General features: G+C 39.1%; 1 protein-coding gene across 2 annotated transcripts in view; it reads right to left on the minus strand.

The window, feature by feature from the left end:
* Nucleotides 1-19,191, minus strand: part of LOC124160163 (high-affinity choline transporter 1) — a 93,926-nt gene that overhangs the window by 14,562 nt on the left and 60,173 nt on the right. For both annotated transcript variants that reach the window (XM_046535921.1, XM_046535920.1), the window contains 3 exons: nucleotides 5,745-5,900; nucleotides 4,287-4,435; nucleotides 842-1,121 (listed from right to left, as the gene is read on the minus strand). In XM_046535921.1, coding sequence (XP_046391877.1) covers nucleotides 842-1,121; nucleotides 4,287-4,435; nucleotides 5,745-5,900 — 585 coding nt within the window. The remainder of the gene's footprint in view (nucleotides 1-841; nucleotides 1,122-4,286; nucleotides 4,436-5,744; nucleotides 5,901-19,191) is intronic.

Here is a 19,191-nt window from a genome sequence, read left to right on the forward strand (position 1 = left end):
CTAAAAGGAAATAATATTTCTCACTTGTTTTTTGGTAGGATTTTCAACTTTTAAGATTAATATGTTTTATTTTTCAGGGCAGCATCAAAATCCAACGAAGAGTTATCACAAATATGTCCACCTATCTTTTTTCTTTTCGTTATTCTCATACGAGGTTTTGTCTGTATAATATCCACCTCAACTTGTTGCAAAAAATTCCACATGTTCCACTATGTCCTATAACTGCTAGCGAAGTATATGGGAGCATTTGGGGTGCTTTTTCCCTAGGACAACAGCCTTGTTGCAGTAGAAAGACTTGCGCGTTCCTATGAACTCAGAATAATTTTAAACAATGTCGATAGTAACTCAATTTCTTCCGATAGGGACACCTATTAAGGTACGTCGAAGGTTTGGAACCAAAAGAAAGGTAGTCCACGTGACGATGTCCAGTAAAATACAATGTACAAGGGAAACCTTACCAAATATCTTCCTTGAAAACATGTAGCTAAATCAAATGAGCATTGGATGGCATAGCGGGACCCAGCCCTAAAGAAAGGGGTGTCCTTGGTACCGACGAGGTCGTTATATTCCTCGGGGTCCTTATCCTGTGAAATTCTTAAAGAGACTTTTCCAGAGCAGCAGCGTACAAGGAAGAAGAAAAGCAGACTAACAGGATGTAGAAGAGTATAATCCTAGATTGGAGTGGAAACGGCGAGATTGAATCCCAAATGCTCAATCCTAACCCACGTAAACTGGTAGAGTACTTATATAAATAGGAAAAAAAGGTGCACGAAAGGGCAACCTTGCGGGTAACTGGGAAAGTGTGTTATGCGGGTGGTGGCGACACCCAGGATATACTCACGCGTGGCTCTGGCGATGGCGCCAATGAGCACGGGCGGAATGGCCATGAGGATACACCCAAAGGCAGCCACGTAAGACAGGATTTGCGCCCTGGCAGCCGACTTGCTGGAGAGAACGCGCTGGAAGTACACCTGCCACGGGATACCACCGAAGATAAGTAACAGGCCGTAGTCCACGTAGTAACCCAGCTCGCTTGTTTCCACGTGTCCGATCCAATCCACGTCCTGGTCGGAGAGGGATCCCACCTTCTCGTTGGCCCACGCAAATGGAATGCACATCCACTGTGGAAGAGCATACAATCGAATACTTCAGTGAAAAGTCTAATAAGCAAAACAATGTATCTTCACAAACCAATCCTCATCCCAGGACTGTGTCAGCAATATCTTTGCCAAAATAGTAAAAAATAGGTAACCGCATTTGCGTAACATGTCCGCTGGTGCTATTCTCTCCTCCCCCTTCATTCCCTAATCTCACTAGCGATAGTCTCTCAGCTGATTTAAAACTCATATACAGCATACTCCCGATTATTATCCGACTGCGGTTTATCCGGGTTGCGGATTATCCGTGCATGATTTTAATTCTTGCTCAATTTTTTCCGCGATCTTTTGAAAAAAAATTAAATCGGACGCAGAATCATCGGAATCACTGCATTTATGCTAGGATAAACCGCACTCATCATTTCCATCAGAATCCCGTTCGTAAAACGGAAGCGATCGCGCGCTAGCTGCATTCACGGGAGCACCGTGTTCGTGTTTTCCGAGCCTCGTAGTGCGCCACTACGCTCCGTGATCACGGATACATGTGCGGCGGCAGTTGCAACCCGGGCGACTTGTGCGAGACGCGACTGCGTGGCGTGGTGCCTGACAATTTAGTTTCCGACGTCGAGCAGTGGTTTTGAAGCATTCGTGGAGACCACTTTTCTGTATCCGCGATCACGCAGCCACGGATGTGTGATTTTCGATACCAGGCCTTACATGGAGCATTAATAATACGAGTACAACCATGTTATTGCCGCTTAAAATATCGCGAACTGGCGAAGAAAACTCTCATTGAGTCCGGAAAGCACCCTAAAATAGCAGAATAACGGCATCAATTATAATATATTGTTTGTTTAACGTAAATTATGAACATTACAAGACATTGGAGTGAAAGTTTGGGTTACCCCTGTTTTCCGATTATTCGTACCGTCCCTCCCCATCATTAGCCCGGATAATCGGGAGTCTACTGCATATAGGATTCTCAACTCAACCGTCGACTGGCCTGAATTGCTACCTTTTATCAATTTTAAATTTCCACTGCGTCCCAACCGTTCTCATCCCCTAATTCACACGCCCATTCCTAAATATTCATTTATTAAACGTTCGTTTTTCTACTGCATTGCTTTTCCAATGAATTCACTCCCTCCACACCCTGACGCATATGCACTTGAATTGAAATCCTTTCCCTATCTTATTTGTCACCGAAGTAACTTGTTCCTGCAGATTCTTTGTATTTTTTTTATAAATATAACTCTCGTTGTTGCTTTTTATATTGCTTCGTCCTCTTATTTATGTATTGTTGCCTGGCCGCAATAAAATGGCAACACTGCTGCATGTGGTTCTTTGTCTTTAAAATTTAAAAAAAATTAAATGATAACAATAAAACACTAAGAAACAAGTTAACAGGGGAGTTCAAGGACTAATAGGGTAATTCAAGCCCAATATCTCCATATCCTCCAACGCTTCGGCTCCCGAATGAGGTACCTTCTTCAAGGAAATGAGTGACGGGAGGAATTACCGGCCGATATGTATGCCTCCTTGTATTTCCCAGGAAATGTGTCATTGACTACGGTTTATTCCGACGTTGTGGAAACGAACACAATTTTTTGAAGTCGAGTAGTCACGAAGGGTTTCCAGCTGCCGCTTCGTATAGGCTTGAATATTTATTGATGTTATTTTTTATTTAGTATTTTTAAATAGCATCAACCGAACTTCATACCCTGCACGTTTTCACTGCCTGAAAACCCGCCTTTACCACTCAGCACAAATCGTGGGCATCAAAATTCCAAAACGCTGAATGAAACCACAGACAACTACATCATACCAGGCTTACAGTCCGGCCGCCAAGAGTTGTCCGATGACATTTAGAAGATGACATCAAGTTCGGGGTATGGGGCAGGGTTGCCAGGCAAGAAGGGGAAACGCCCACCTTACATGTAAACAAAAGGGTTCCATGAAGAAAGGAGCCAGTAGGGACGACGAGCGCGAAGGACCCAAAGGAAGAATCGCCTACTTTGGTTATTCGAAGAAAGGGCTTGTTTTGGTGGCTCAGGCTTATATCAGTAATTCATATGCATGTGACAACGTTGTATGACTAGGCGAGGGTGTGAGGTGCGTTTAGGGGACAGCGATTGGCTGCAAACCGTGCTGGCTCAGGGTTCCCCTCCCCTCATTTTGAACTTACAGCGGACAACTCTCGCCGGCTGGACTGTAGATGTGGAGGTGATAATGCCGATATGTAATTTACTCTTAGCACTCACTTCCCTTGGGGAATCGGTTAAGGGCCCACGGTGGGCCTCTGGAGGATACAAATATATAGCTGGGAACAATTTCAAAGGACTTATTCGCCCAGTCACCTCGAGGGGGTTGGAGAGGAATAGAAAAAGGGAAATTTGGCGCCACCACGATGAGAGCCCGACAACGCCGCCAGGGTAGGGATAATCTTGGAAGGGTTTCTGCTGGGTCTACACTAGTACCTTAAGTGACCACTTAAGTTAGCTCTCAATTTAAGGTGGTATTGTAGGTGTCACCAGCTCCCTTTAATTACACCTCCACTTAAGACACTTAGAACCCATACTTAAATTGCGCAGGCAACTGTTTCCGCACGGTTGACACTCTTCAAGTGTTGTAAAGAGCACATGGTAATACCCATCCCACCCCTGACTCATCCCGTTGATTATGTTCTAAGTAGTGCTGTATTCCATGACGTGGTTATCGTGCGTTCCATTTCGTTAGTTGACTTTCTAGTGCAGGGGTTATTAAATCGACGAATTTATTCTGTGGAGTTTCTCATCTAACTGTTGGTTATATTTCCATGAAAACTAATTGCTTTACCTGTTTCTCACAGTGAAACCCGTTTTAAGGGCTTCAATTTCAGTCCTGGCGATGCCGAGGGGGATAAGAAATGGCGATTTAATTGGACGTGGGAGGAATTGAAGTTTAAAATTTAGCATCAATGGTTTTAATTAAGGAGTGGAATTTGACTAAGTGTTTTCGTTTACGTTATGAATATGTCATTCCACGAAGTTAAGCTTAGTAATTATAAATTCCTCTGGCTCCATCACATCTCGCCAAATAGCGTTTGCTCAGGGACTGAAATATCCCGAATAACATTCGCCGGGAAAGCACCAATTCATATTTCAGGTCTTCTGGGTTTCACCATGCGTATCAACCAGAAAAAGTACTCGCCAGTCCGATGAATATGCAGAACAGCTGGATGACGTCGGTGTAAGCCACGCTGTAAAGTCCTCCGAAGAGCGTGTAGAAGACGGCTATGCACGAGCTGAGGATAACGCTATGACGATGATCCATGTCAATGATCACGCTCAGGGTGGCGCCTGCAACAGAGAAAATGGGGTTAGTATAGTGATGACTGCAGCTCATTCGTGTTGCATTTTACGAATTCTTTGTTTCGGGCGTAAATTTGTGGAATTTTACTCATCATATTCACACGATAATAGTACTTCGCTTTTCCACAAACATTTACGACAAAAATGAGAAAGCAGATAGCCGGGAATGAGAAAGCAGATGCTATGGCCAAGGAAGCTCTAAGTGACGAAGAGTTTGCCTCAACGCTGGTTCCCTACGAGGGCCTAAGAGCATCATTAAGAAATACGGTATTAGAACTATGGAGGGAGTCGTGGAGGACTCTGAATAATAACAAGCTCCGTGGCATCAGGGACGTAATAGCAGCGTGGCCCTCCTCTTCCCGTAGCAAACGAAGAGAGGAGGTAGTACTCATACGGTTGAGGATAAGGCACAGCCCTTTGACCCATGCGTATCTCTTTACTTAAGAGAAAGAACCTCCCCAATGTGATGATTGTAGGTGCCAGTTAAATATTAGACATATCCTGATAGATTGTGTTAAGTACCGCGACGCGCGAAGACGGATTAATCTAGGGGGAGACCTAGAAGCCTTTTTAGGACACAACCCTACCAACTTAAATAATACATTCCAGTTCCTCAAAGAAATAAGTGTTTTTAATAAAATCTAATTATGCTCACTCTTTGTACGAATACATCTTATGCAGTGGCTCTCTTTCTACATAAGTTTTGGAATTAAATGACACAGTAGTGGTGCAAAATGACCAAGCAGTCGACGCACCCTAAATTAAACCCTACTACGACTATTTACGACAAAAATTCTCCGCAACCCATGATCCTTTCCAAATATCTTTGCGACTGGCCCAGTCGTGCAAGTAAGGAATGTTTCGAGCAGCGGCGTCGCGGTAGGAGGTAGGGCCTAAGATACAAGAGATGTGGAATATTAGGTTTGCAAGCCGAAGGCTTACAGCATTCTTCTTGAAAAAAAGGCTACCCTGCTGTTCCATGCCTTCTGGCACCACGAATCAAATTCACTAACTCTTGATTAACATTGTGGTATTCCATTATAAGTTTTCCTGGTTATAACGCAATTACTTACACCACTTATTTTTTACAGAGCGCGACCCGGGTTTCAATGAATTATCATCATCTTCAGGCGTAAATAAAAATAATATAATTTTATTTGCGCCTGAAGATGATGATAATTCATTGAAACCCGGGTCGCGCTCTGTAAAAAATAAGTGGTATAAGTAATTGTGTGATATCCAGGGAAACCACGAATCAAGCTGAAGAGCTGCGCGGTACGATTCATTTTCAACTCACCGAGTGCAGCCAGGATACCGGCGGCCCAGAAGACCTCCCCGCAGAGTGCAGGAAGGAACAGCAAGCCGCCCATCCTCTCTCCGAAGGAATCCTGCAGCGGATCCAGCATTGTGATGTAACCTTGCTGCCGCATCTTGTTCGCGAAGAATATCCCACCTGTGAAAGACAAGAAGTGAAGAGGATTTTCCGTGAATATACTGGTCTCAATCTGACTCAAGATACATTATAATTTCTGCTTTTTCCTCCTATTTCCCCTGCAGGCTGATGACATTGGTGAAATGCAGCTCTGTTTTACAACTTCCTACTACATCAACTTTACAACACTTTACTACCTTATTTTAATTGAGTAAAAAATTGCGTTCCGTTTCGGTAAGAATAGATCTATTTTCCTTGCATCAACACTGCAAGTTTAGGGAACTGAAATTAAGGGAATTGTAAGCTCTCAATTCTAAGCAACGTCACAAACGCTCAAAAAACGGCTAATTCTTTGAGAAAAAATTAAGTACAAGAAATACTAATGGGGAAAATTTTGGAAAGTATAAGCAGAAATAAATCATAAAGGAGTGAATATATATTACAGAGTGAATAAAAATAAACTCTCACAGACTGATCAAAAAGAAATATGTTTGTACCAGTTAATGCGCGTATATTGAAGTATTTTTAGAATTCTTGAGTTTTTGAATTTAGATATGGGCAAATCAATTTGCGGACTCTCTCGGAGTTGCAGGCATAGTTACGCCCAAGAATAGGTAACAAAGACAGCTGAGCTAACGAATCGCCAACGAACTGTTTTTTTCATGCTAAGAAGATCCGGGAGTTTCATCAATGATAGAGTAGTATGATGGAGCGTAGGGATGTATTTCTGCGGGTGGTGGATGAATAAATGCATCAGTCAGCTTTGAACCACAGCTCATCCAATCAAGAGACTTCATTGAAATGCTAAATCTTTGTCAGGCTGAGAGAGTTTCTTCGATGCTCGTTACTGTTTTTCCAGCACGGAAGAGTTCTGAGATGCAGTGAAAGGAAATTTCTTTCGGGATCACTTTGCGAGGATAATGATTTCATACCCACAAGTCTGCATCTCTATGCTAAAATATTCCTGTAACATGAACACGAATTGATGCTCTGCAACCAAACAATGACACTGAAGTCTCAGATTTTGTGATTCGGTGATATGATGGGTCTCTCCTCTCAATTACTAGTTTACTCTAAAGCAGGGGTCTCCAATATAATAGGCCACGCAGGCCACATTCCAAGTTCCGAATCATCCCGCGGGCCGGATAGCAAATTTGCCGATTACTGAAGTATACCATATTCGATACTTGAAACGATTGCGCGGGCCGGATGAAAGCTCTCCGGGGGCCGTATCCGGCCTACGAGCCGTGTTTTGGAGACCCCTGCTCTAGAGTATAAGAAATGTTCGCATTAAATAACGTTTTGCCATGGCAAAGCTATACAGAGCTAATGCTACGCCATAATTCTGTATTAATAGAGGGCATCGTAGGTATACCTATTAGTGCAGGAAATGAAGCATTTTGGCTTCCAATTTTTTTCAAACTGAATAGATTTTCTTGAAATTTTCACAATAAGTAGGGAATATACCAAAGATCAAAATCTATATCATGCCGACGGGCGCTTTTACCCTGAGGGTAGTTTCCACCCTATCTCGGGGGTGGAAAATCTTAATTACATTTTCACCACAGGAGTCGATAGAAAAATAAATTCTAAGAATTAAATGTTCCTAACATTTTTTTGCGTGAAATTAATATTTTTCGAGTTATTCGCGATTGCAAGTAACAGTTTTTTTACGAAAAAATCAACGATTTTAATCGGTTATAGGCAAATAACTTGAAAAGTATTTATTTTATTAGGAAACTGTCACTTACAAAACTGTAGCTTGTAAAAAATTAAATAAAAATCTTATTTTATATTTCCTTTATGACGAATTCGAACCAAGCTACAGCTAGTTGATGGTTATCCTTTGTTTTTCATACGCTAAATTTGAAAGATTCAATACCAAATAGCGGGAAAAATGTATTTTTCGAGGAAAACTTATGCAATCTGTTTAAAATTATTTTAAAAAAACTTTCTTAAAATGAGAAAAAAAAATTTATCATGAAATTTGGTCGAGTTATTATTAAAAATAAGATCGGTCCCCACTTTTTTCTACGAAAAAATCAGTGAAAACAACTTCTTATTACCACACTAGTCAAAGTTTATCGATACCCTTCAGAATTTCTCTTTATTTAAGTATTGTTAACTGATCCTAGAAGTTTGTTTAATTTACAATTCTAAATTTTGAAAAAATTGCAGGTAAAAGTGAAAAGCCATTTTCTACAACTTTGTTAAAAATGCTCTTTTTTTTCAAAATAACTCCAAAAAACTGGAGATATGAAAAAAATGCAAGAGTAATAAATTGTAGCTTCTTTATGTTCAAATATTTTGGCGTGTTTAAAGTTTTTCTGTGCAATAAATATTTGGTGAGATATTGATATTTAAAACCTCTATGTACAAAGGAACTCCATCCTGTTAAAACCCTTAAATCCCTCCCCTTTCAAAATTAAGGACTCGAAAAAAAATTAATTCGCATGACCTCGTAGTTAGTACAAACCCTACAAAATACTATTTAAATGAACTTTCTGTCATCAAAAATTAAGGATCTATGTTTGAAATACCAATAATGTGTTTTAATTTTCTATACAATAAATATTTGGTGAGATATTGATAATTAAAACCTCTATTTCCAAGGCAACTCCACCTTATTTAAACCCTTAAATCCCTCCCCTTTCAAAATTAATGACTCGTAAAAAATTTAATTCACATGACCTTGTAGTCAGTAAAAATACTACAAAATACAATTTAAATGAACTGTCTATCATAAAAAATAAAGGAGCTAAGTTTGAAATACCAATCAAATTTATTTCCGAAAAATTCGAAATCCACAATTCAGAGCATAATATTCCTCATAATCAGCATATACTTTGTGTACTTTACGTTAGAAGCTAACGATACACTCAAATTTCCTACAAAATGAACACACATGCCCAAAACATGTATATATACATACACATATGTGATTATGTGTGCTCTCGCTCACAGTGCCCTGTGTGCATGCATGTGGTGGGAAGATTGGAAGCCATACAGTCTCCGTTTGATAGTGTTTCATGTAATGTCTACATAAATGTGCATTTATTTGTTTATGTTACCATGACAAAGTTTGTTCTGTTTATCCTATTGTTATATCTTTTCTGTGCTGTGATTAAAATCATCGGAGAAAAAAGTGAATACATAATAAAAGGAGTGGGAAAGTGAATGAGCAGATACAATGTGATAAATAATTTATATTTTTAGGGTAAATAATTTTTTTTACATTAACCCCCAATAAGGGCTGAAATATTCTGAAATTATCTTCCAAGCCTAAAAAAATAATTATACAAATAATTTAAACTAAAAATTACCCATATTTAGCTTTAAAATATAATGTTATAAGTTTTAGCTTTGAGGGGCAGTTTTCACCCCTAAAAAATAAAAATCGCCATTCGGCATAATATAGATTTTGAAGTAGGGGGTATAATTAGTCTAATCCCAAATTTTTGTGCAAATCGATTCAGTTTGAAAATATTGCAAGGTTTTGCACTTTTATGAGCTTCATTTCCTGGACTATATCTATGTTTAAACTTTCTTGCTAAACGATAATACCATGCAATATTAAAAACAATCTTTCACAAAATGTTATATTTTTAATTTTTGTACCTCCTAAATACGAAAATAATACACTAAAGATCGCATCATCCGCAGTCATGATGCGATTCATGTACTCCGCTAATATCTACAACACACATGTAGGCAAATAGCAGGTACATCCATGGCACACGATTCATATTGAAATAGAATATAAATTTTAACAAACGACACATTAAATTGGAATTAAATGAATAAAACTTTGTAAGGTTAACTTGTGTCTTTAAATTGGCACGACCCGGGTTTCGTAACGTAGTTACATCTTCAGGTTTAACACATTTAAATATGAAAACAGCGAAGAGGTACGTACAGAGAATGTGAAACCAAGTATTCATTAGCATCATTAATCCCATACTTGTTCTTTACAACGTCACAACCCAAGAGGATACTCAAAATCCCAATGGGAAATTATTGTGGGATATTTGTCAGTTGTCCGTCATCAGCCGAGCATCCAAAATTTGGTTGTATCCTATGTTTTTGATATCCTGAGGGAACTTTTCACCCTCTTCCAACGTTACAGTTAGCAGGATATGTAATTATATAAATGTACAGCCACAGATGTTTTGGGCATTATTTTCGTAATAATGAGGTCAAAATACATAAGAAATTCCAAAATTAAAAAAAAAATATTTTCTGGTCTCGAAAACTGTTTCATAGTGTATAGTCTCCAGGATAGCCAGGAAAAAATTCTTGCACACCGTTTGATATTTTTTGTGAATTTTTTTGAAAGATTGAAACATTTTTTAAATCGTGAAGATAAACACTATAGAAAGCACGGACTCGCCCATAAATTTTTGCGACTTTGATGACAAATCCAAAAACTGCTTCTAAATTTGAAACAGGATATTCTATTTTTATGAACTCAGATTATAAATATTTTCATGGCAAACTAATTTGAGACTTACTTCAACACCAGTTCCGGGCGAATTCTACTTTCCGCTATCTGGCTATTGTTTTCCTTACTTATTATTTGATATGCCGTCATTCCCCAAATCCTGATGGTATCACGTGTTAAGTCCTCTGATTGCTTTATCGTTTATCTTGTTCATAAAAACTCGAATCATATGGTAGGTAAGAGCAGAGAGGAGTAATTAACTCGGACAGAGGTTTGAGGAAACACTTCACATAAGATTCATCGGCAAAAATTCCATGCCCTTCAAAATATGAGTGATGAAATGTCGTAGCCAGTCGTCGCTCTCAATGAGAAATATAAGTCATGGAATTCTGGATAAAAGGAAGACCTCTCTTCACACTTTCATAGCACTGCTTCACTTCTTATTGGCAAATATATCTGATGAGATATACCTCATGCGTGTTAGTGGGCAACTTGAGTGCTCCCTCTCTCTCTATATCGTTTACCCTCCACAGAAGTCGCTCACATTCACAAGCATTATTTCAACGGCGAAAACATTTGTAAAATATTCTGCAGCTTCAAGAGAGGGAATTGCTCACCGTGAATTTGCACAATCGTTCTTACAAGGGGACACATTTCTTTCGAAGCCACTTTGCGGGAATAATGATTTCTTACCCACAAGTCTGGATCTCCAAAATAAAAATAAAATATTTAGCGGCCTCGAAAATTGTTGCATAGGGTATATAATTAGGGTATCAACTCCAGGATAATTTAAACGAATATCTATACTGGCGTCCGTTTTTAAAATTCATCTCTTCCTCCGTTAGATAACTAGGTAACAATAATAAGATAAATGCATCATAATTCGCTCAATTCGTAAAGGTTTTCTCAAAATTTACAAAATAAGCATAGGCTCTCGATTATATTCCAGGTTCCTCTCCACTTAGGTCCACACATCCGCTATTACATCAAGGGTTGACATTTCTGAAGCCAAACTGATCATCGCCCAAACAATTCTTTGTCCTCGCCTCCATAGTTCTATTTAAAATCCTCATTACCACTTTTGCCGCATGTGATATGAGGCTATTAGTACAATAGTTTCCGCATTCTATAGCTATCTTCCTTTTTGAAAGCAGAATTTGAACTGTTTTCGCGAAATCCTCCGGCCAAGACCCTTCCTTACAGTTCTTATGGGCTAGTTAAGATGACATTTTCCTCTCAACTTTCTCTAAATTCTTTAGCAGCTCACACGGGATATTGTCCACTCCTACCGATTTCATATCCAGAAGGGCTGTCTCAATTACCGTGTCTAGCATTCCCGTTCCAAGATCATCCTCCTTTACCTCGCTAGTCTCCTAAATGTTCAGTCCTTCAGCTTTGTTCCCGCTGTCCGCTGTCCCGCTGTTGTAACAGGTATAACACATTTAATTTAAAAAGTAGCTGCGCGTTTAAATATGCTCGTTAAAGTCGCCACTCGCGGCGCGGACGGTAGAGTGAGGGTATCGGGTTGGTGTGGTGGATAGATAGTTGACTTTTCACCCCGTAGGCTCTTGTTCAAATCCCGGTGGTGGCTTAGAACTTTCAGAGACTGCCCGAAACCAGTTTGAATGTTGTGTAGAGGACAGTTCAAGTTCAGAACTCCGTCCGTCGGATGGGAGATTAAGCCGTGGTCCTCTTGGCGCCTTCCGCTAAGAGCAGGCTAATGCCTCGTTCACATTACGATAGACGGAGCGATCGTCCTAACGATAGTTGGCCGAACTATATAGCCGTGTGAATGCATGTCCTGACAATAGTTCACGTAGTTCCGAACGTAGCCACTTTACGATGGTTAGGCGCTGGCAGACCGGAAGAGGAAGCGACAAGAGAAAGACGAAAAGTTCGAGAAGCTCTCTTCGCTCTATTTTTTCATGAATTTGTCCTAGGAAGGAAGAATATGGGTGGAAGAAAAATTTTTCGGTAAATACACGTTGAACACAGTAATATCTTGACCCTGCATATCTCAACAGCTTTGCTAACCGTCAATTTCCCGTTCACTTTAGATGTCACCACTAGAGGGCAGCACAGGTTTTAAGAATCTTCGTGTGAATGCACGATAGTTCCGACAATCGCTGGAACAATCGTAATGTGAATGAGTCATAATACCGTCGACGTTTTTCTCTCTACCTTCGCTTACCTACTCTTCTCTCATGGCGCAAATGACCTCAGCTGTCGGTCACCTCCTCCAAATACCATATGGTCGAGTGATCCGTATTCCACTAGGAAATGAACTATAATCAAGTCTATCAACTATATTCATTTTCGATACTGCATATAAATCGCGTAAATAACGTTTCAATGATATTCCTCGAGAGTGCGAATTCCCAATTGCAACTACTGAGAATGAATAAATCGCCATGAGCACATCGCTGCACTTAGGATATATTTCTGTGTACCAATTAAAAAGCGACCGAAGCGGCAGCATGAATCAAGCTAATTCGGAACTTAATGGGGCCTCCTGTGTAGTCCCTTTGGTGCTACCATTCCACGTGCAACTGCTAGGTTATACAAAATAGACCTTCATAGTCTCGAAATGGATTTCAGCACAACCCCTTAAGCATACAATAAGACTTCGCCAAAGCGTCGCACAGTGACCCAAAAGCGAAAAAAGGCGTAAATGAGTCCAAAATGGCATTTTTGAGGTAGATACTTGAAACTTGGCGTAAATACTCATAAATGCCTTCCAATCACGGATTCATATTACATTTTAAATAAACACGACCCTTTGCTGACATACAGGAGCCCAAACTTGACAAATTGCTCTAAAACACGTGCGATCTTCTTCGAAAATCTTTGAATATTGGAAGACGGTGTTGCGGTGGCACGATTTTCATGGAGAAAAAAATACAATATTACTTTGACCTAGTGCTTTTCCTATAATTCATGAGTCTAGAATACTTTGGCTCACGTTTTTGTGCTTTTGCAACGTAAAATGGTTTACTCATTTTTCACATGAAATTTAACACATAATAAGCTTTATCTTTCGTTTACGAAATATAGAACTCTGGAAATTTACATCACAGGGTAAAGCAAAACTTATTTAAGAATACTAAGCAGAAATCTCGGTTAAAAATTTGCGTCCGCATTAATAAGAGCAATTTTTCAATCGCAAGTCTAGGGCGAGCTGAAACACGTCGAGCATGAAAAAAATAAAATCCGAAGATTAAAACGGGATAGAGTGAAATTTTTCTATATCGAAATAAACACTTGTAATTTTCCACGATTTTAAAATTTATTACGACTTAGGATTCAATGTTACTACATCATTTTCAAGATACAAATGGTGTGTAATGCATTCAATTTATAGTGATTTATACCTATACAATATTCCACATATATAATTTCATATTATATTGGTATAAATATATGCAGATTGAATATTATATAGGTATTCAATGTACTAAACACCATTTGCACCTTGAAAGTGATGTATTAACATTAAAAGTTAGGTCGTAATAGCTTATTTTATAATTTATTATATTTTATTATTATACTAAATCATATAATTTATTTGATTTTATTCCCAAGCAACGAATAAGCTCATATTGGCCATTTTATATCGGGTTATTCAACAAATTTAACAATTGCACGCACAAGAACAGCCATGCCCTGGAATGGGGAAACCTACCCAGGCGGGTCTAGAACCCGCGACCTCTTGTTTGGCAGGCGAGGACTTTACCCCGCCGCAACCGAGGCGGGCACAACTTTAATGATCGTGGAAAATTACGGGCATGAAAAACTTGGCCCGGTGGAAAACCCGCGTTGCATTTCTTATGGTGGACTCTTCTATTGGAGGGGAGGGAGTAACTCGCCTCTCTCTCCAAATCCCAGGTGGCTTGTCGGATGGCGTGCGCTTCGAAGGCCAAAGGTCGCCCCTCCCCTATTCCCCCTCCCCCCTCGGCATGCTCATCCGTCAGACGGCAAGCGTTCCGAAATAGGTGTGGATCGATGGGCATGCTTCTCTCCTTTGCGGCCGACGCGGAGCGGGAGACTTCGGTGCTGGGTCACGTGAGGTCGGGGTTTCTTCCGAAGAGGACGCGCAGTACATTTTAACCCATAACTGATGACGTGCGGTCAGAGAGACCGCTGCGTTTCTAAAAGTATGAGTATTTTCAAAATTGCTATTTTAAAATATCTATGATACTCTTGAGCGTCATAATTTTTGTATAATAAGGACATAGCACTCTTAAAATTTAACGCTCTTATTATCTATTTCTGAAAATTTGCAACTGAATTTGAGTAGTGGTCTGTGAGACCTCAAGTCACTAAATTGGAAAAACCAATAAACGTAATGCTGGTGGAAATGATTCAAAAAGTTGTTAAAAACAATTCCTAGTGATTTTTCAGGAATAATAATAATAATTAACAAGTTATAAGGAAACATTTCTAGTCACATAACGTGGATAATTAAGTACCTAATTAAAAAAAGTACCATAGTAAAAATAATTTCTCAAGTGTTTTTGATATCAGTTTTTTTATCCTTTTCCAAATAACAATTTTTACTGAAAAAGTTGGTTCGTATTTGGAATGCATAATATTAAATATAAGTTTTATAATAGTTGAGAAGTCAAAGAAACAGTAAACTAAGCAATAAAAATGACTTTGCAAGTTTTACGATCTTTTGTTTTACTGCGGTCTCCCAGACCGCACGTCACTGGTAGAGTACCAAATATTTCACGTCACTGGTTAAGGGCTAAAACGAGTCCTCATCCGAGGACGATGCATGCCATAAGTATATGGAAGCACAACATCGAGTCGAGTCACAATCATGCATTTGTGATTGGTCTGCGAGGTGTATCCTCGCCCACGCATAGAACTGGGCATTTATTCTTGTTCTTTCTCTTCGCTACGGGTTAGCTAGAGCTAACTCTAGCAAACAGGAAGAAGATAATACAAAAATCTACATCTGCGAGGTACCGTGAAAGACACCACAAGGGTGTGTGGCACGGGGTGATCCCACTCCAGGCATGCAGCACTGATGCTAGCCTAAATCAAAAACACGCTCGTTCGCTGGACACAGGCCAAGCATACAAGATAACGACCGGAAACTATGAGGGCGCTAAGGACACGAATTTGCTACCATGCAAATAAAAACTATAGGTTATTAATAAAAAAGAATGATAATTTAACGTAGTGCATAGGTGATTCGTGGATGAGTAATGACATACCAAAAAAAAATCATGATAGTTATTTCCAAAGTAATAAGTTATTTACATGCAGAGACTGTTAAACCTAGCCTGAGTCAGCTTATCTAGAACTAAACTATCGTAGGTGCTATGATTCTTAACAATACAAGTGAGAACTTAAGGATGGACGGCGATATTTGGTGGAACATGGTGATAATGAAGATACACTGTTGTATGTTCCACAGAAGTTTTAATAACCGACCCAGGTTTCGACAATACACTATGTCATTATTAAGGTTACCTGTAGTGTATCTTTATTATGTTTCCAAGCGAGAACCTCTGATTTCTTGCTAACTAGAGGTAGTCACCGCTAATAATAATCAGATTATCCTCCTTTTGCGCCGTGGTGCACCGGCAGCTATAGTCGTCGCAGAAACGACGTGCCCTCATGTTTGGATAAGAATAACTAAATACTAGAAAGGAGCTAAAAAATTAACCAAACCTTAATTTTCCTTGGCTCAATGAGTTTTTATAGGTTTATAATTAGCTGTACAGACGTGGTTTAATATTTTTATCAAGTTTCTAATCATAAGAATACTCGTTTTTAAGGGCATTCGAGCAAGGTGGCGAATATGGTAACCATTTACTGAGAATCAAATATTTCAATTGCCACCTAATTTAGGGGAATTTACTTTTTAGGTAAACATGGTTGCTAAAAATGTAGGTCATATTCATAATCTAAGTTTCAAGATATGATCAACTGTGTAAAATTTACGGTAAAAGGAATTTGAGAGTAGTGGAGTTTTTGTTCTTGGTGCCGTTGTAATCCACTAGTCCAGAAACCGAGGGAGCAAGCCCGAGAAATATACACGAGGATTCACATTGTACGTTGAAAAATCATTTTGAAATTGGTAATTGGGGACTTTAAATTTAGTGCGCCAGGAAAATGATGAATTCGTTCAATGGTATCACGCTCAACTATGTGGAAGTTGATATTCGAAAATAAAAAGAGGACTTCGTTGACTTCCACTGATTTATTTCCTTAGTACGACATGTTTTGATCCATAAATGTCACTGAGTACTGTGGGTAAGTGGGTAAGTTGGTACTTGATAATGACCTCGAAACATCTCGCACCGAGGAAATAAACCAGTGGAAGTCAACGAAGTATTCTTTTCATTTTCGACAATGATGAAGATCAAATGGCACGGTCTCAGGCGTTACTTTGTGGAATTGCTTCTTCATAGAATAAAATAAAAATTACTTTGTTTTATTCCACAATTTATTTTAAATAGCACGACCCGGGTTTCAGCATCTAATGCTATCATCGTTAAATCAAATCATAAATCAAATCTGATGATAGCATTAGATGCTGAAACCCGGGTCGTGCTATTTAAAATAAAGTGTGGAATGAAACAAAATAATTTTATTTTATTTTATTCTTAGATCAAATGGATCAAATAGTAAGTAACGGGTGCGTTCTTAGAAAAACCCGATGAAAGAGAAGTCTTTTGAATGTCCAAAAACGAAGATGGACAATCTCATCGGCCAAATCTATAGAATTAATGGGCTGATGAAGGCTGAAGTGGAAATAAAAGTGGTCAGTATGATCAGTGAAAGAGTCCCACGTATGAGATACATTTGCTGATGACGAAGGATTCCAACAAGTAAGAGTGAGACAATATGGTGGTTTCCTTTTATTATTTTATTGCCTAAATCGAAAGATTATTACTCCTGGAGTACGTATTTCACGCTCTTAGATTTTCGAATGACGATATCTATGTTTTGCGATTGAACGAAAAGGGAAAATTTTCAAGCGTGCGAAAACGCGACGACTAAGTAGGAATGATGGGAAAAGTCCGAGTGACGTATTTCTGGTTCCCGCTGCTACCCTGTGAGGTGACCTTGAGGCGAGGCTTGAGCGCTGATACGACGCAGGCTGTTAGCAGGTAGCTGAGTACCCTGCTAGCACGTAGCGCTTGGTTTAAATAAGGATTATTAATACCCTATCAAACGAAGAAAACTTTCCGAGCTTAGGCAATTTTAATGGGTGATTATTAAGACATGTTTCCCTGAGCTCTGTGCCTCGTGCATGCATTGGTAATCTCAGACCATGCAAAACTCCTATCCACTCGTATAGAAAATAGGTCCCTGTGACGTCACGTGGAGTGGAATCGCATGAGCGCCAATCTGACCTTTTTCAAATGAGGTTAAAATTGACCATATCCATTCGTTTAAACCGGTATTTCTAAAACCAAATAATTTGTATATTATGAATACACTAATGGTGGGTAACAAATGGCAATCAATGCCTTTCGTTTTCTTTGATAAAGGAAACTACCCTATTGGTGAATAAGATGCTTATGTACCTCAGTCAAAATATCTTCTGATTGTTGGCCGATGAAGATTAACTTAGCTCCGCATGGACCTTTGGCTATTACAATGACTGAGTTTTTGAAAAGAATTTTCTCCGAAATAATAAGAAAAATTGATTTAAGGTTCTATCTAGACTTTCAGTTCAATCACCGACATTATACTGGCGGTTCTTTCTCACACCTATATTTGTTACATTTCCATCTCCTCTCACTTCATCTCCTCGACAAAAAAAAACATTTTTAGCCATTCACTTCTCTGAAATCTCTGACCTTGATGTGGTTTCGCCCGAAATATTTATGTTTTACGAAAAATCTTCCAAGGTCTCGCCCGTACCTTCTGCTGACGGACCCCTCACAAATGCATGCCGCACTCCTGCTTATAATTCGAAGCAGCTCCTTTGACTACCTCGGTTGGAAGGCGGTGACGGCTAACTTCGTTACCTAAGGGTGAGACATCCGACTCCCATCCTTACCTCTGCTATTCGGTGTTCCACGTCTTTTGGGGCTTGATGCAGTATTTTTGGGTCAATGAAAATATTTTATTTTTGCCAGAAAGCTTTCACAGATACACGTGACTCGAATGATTTAAAGGTATTTTCGGTTCATTGATGGAATCAAGGTCTCTCAAGCACAATTTGGGATAGCCATTTCGAGCAGTCGACGTTTTCGCAACTGTATCCGTCGTTGGAACGTTGGTAGCTAAGAAGTAACAACCACGGGAGAAATTTTTAAAACACAGCTGTAAAAAAACCTAATCTTCGCCCATAAAGTACATTGATTGGATATGATTCAATCAGAAATTACTGCATGGATATTTTTCTCGCTAAGATTTTAGAAATTAAATGCAAGAAAATACGTGCTGGGAAAGTAATAGACTTTAATGGAGTATATAACAGTCTAAAATGATTCCATGGCAGTTTTGGGGTATAAAAATTATTTTTATTATAGATCACGCTTAAATTTACGTCATCCGGTTAACTTGAACTAAAATGAAAACATCTGCTGTTTGTTGACCCCCATAAAATGAAACTTAAATATAATTTGGTACTTTTAAAAATAGTGCATATTTCTTTTTGATCAATATTATTTTTTTGCGAGAGCACATTTATGATGATCACCGATGTCTTTTCGTGATAATCCGCATCTTTTCTCCCAGCAGTGTCAATAAGATCGTATTACAATCCTTTCCTAACCCGCCGAACAAATGTTGGCAGTTACCTGCTTTTAAATTAATTTTAACTAATGAACGGACCAAATGAGATCTTTATTGATAAAAAGACAAAAAGGTGGAAGAGTTGGGTATTAACTACAGATAACT

This window comes from Ischnura elegans, chromosome 6 (assembly GCF_921293095.1).
Source record: "Ischnura elegans chromosome 6, ioIscEleg1.1, whole genome shotgun sequence".
NCBI classification, from domain to species: domain Eukaryota; kingdom Metazoa; phylum Arthropoda; class Insecta; order Odonata; family Coenagrionidae; genus Ischnura; species Ischnura elegans.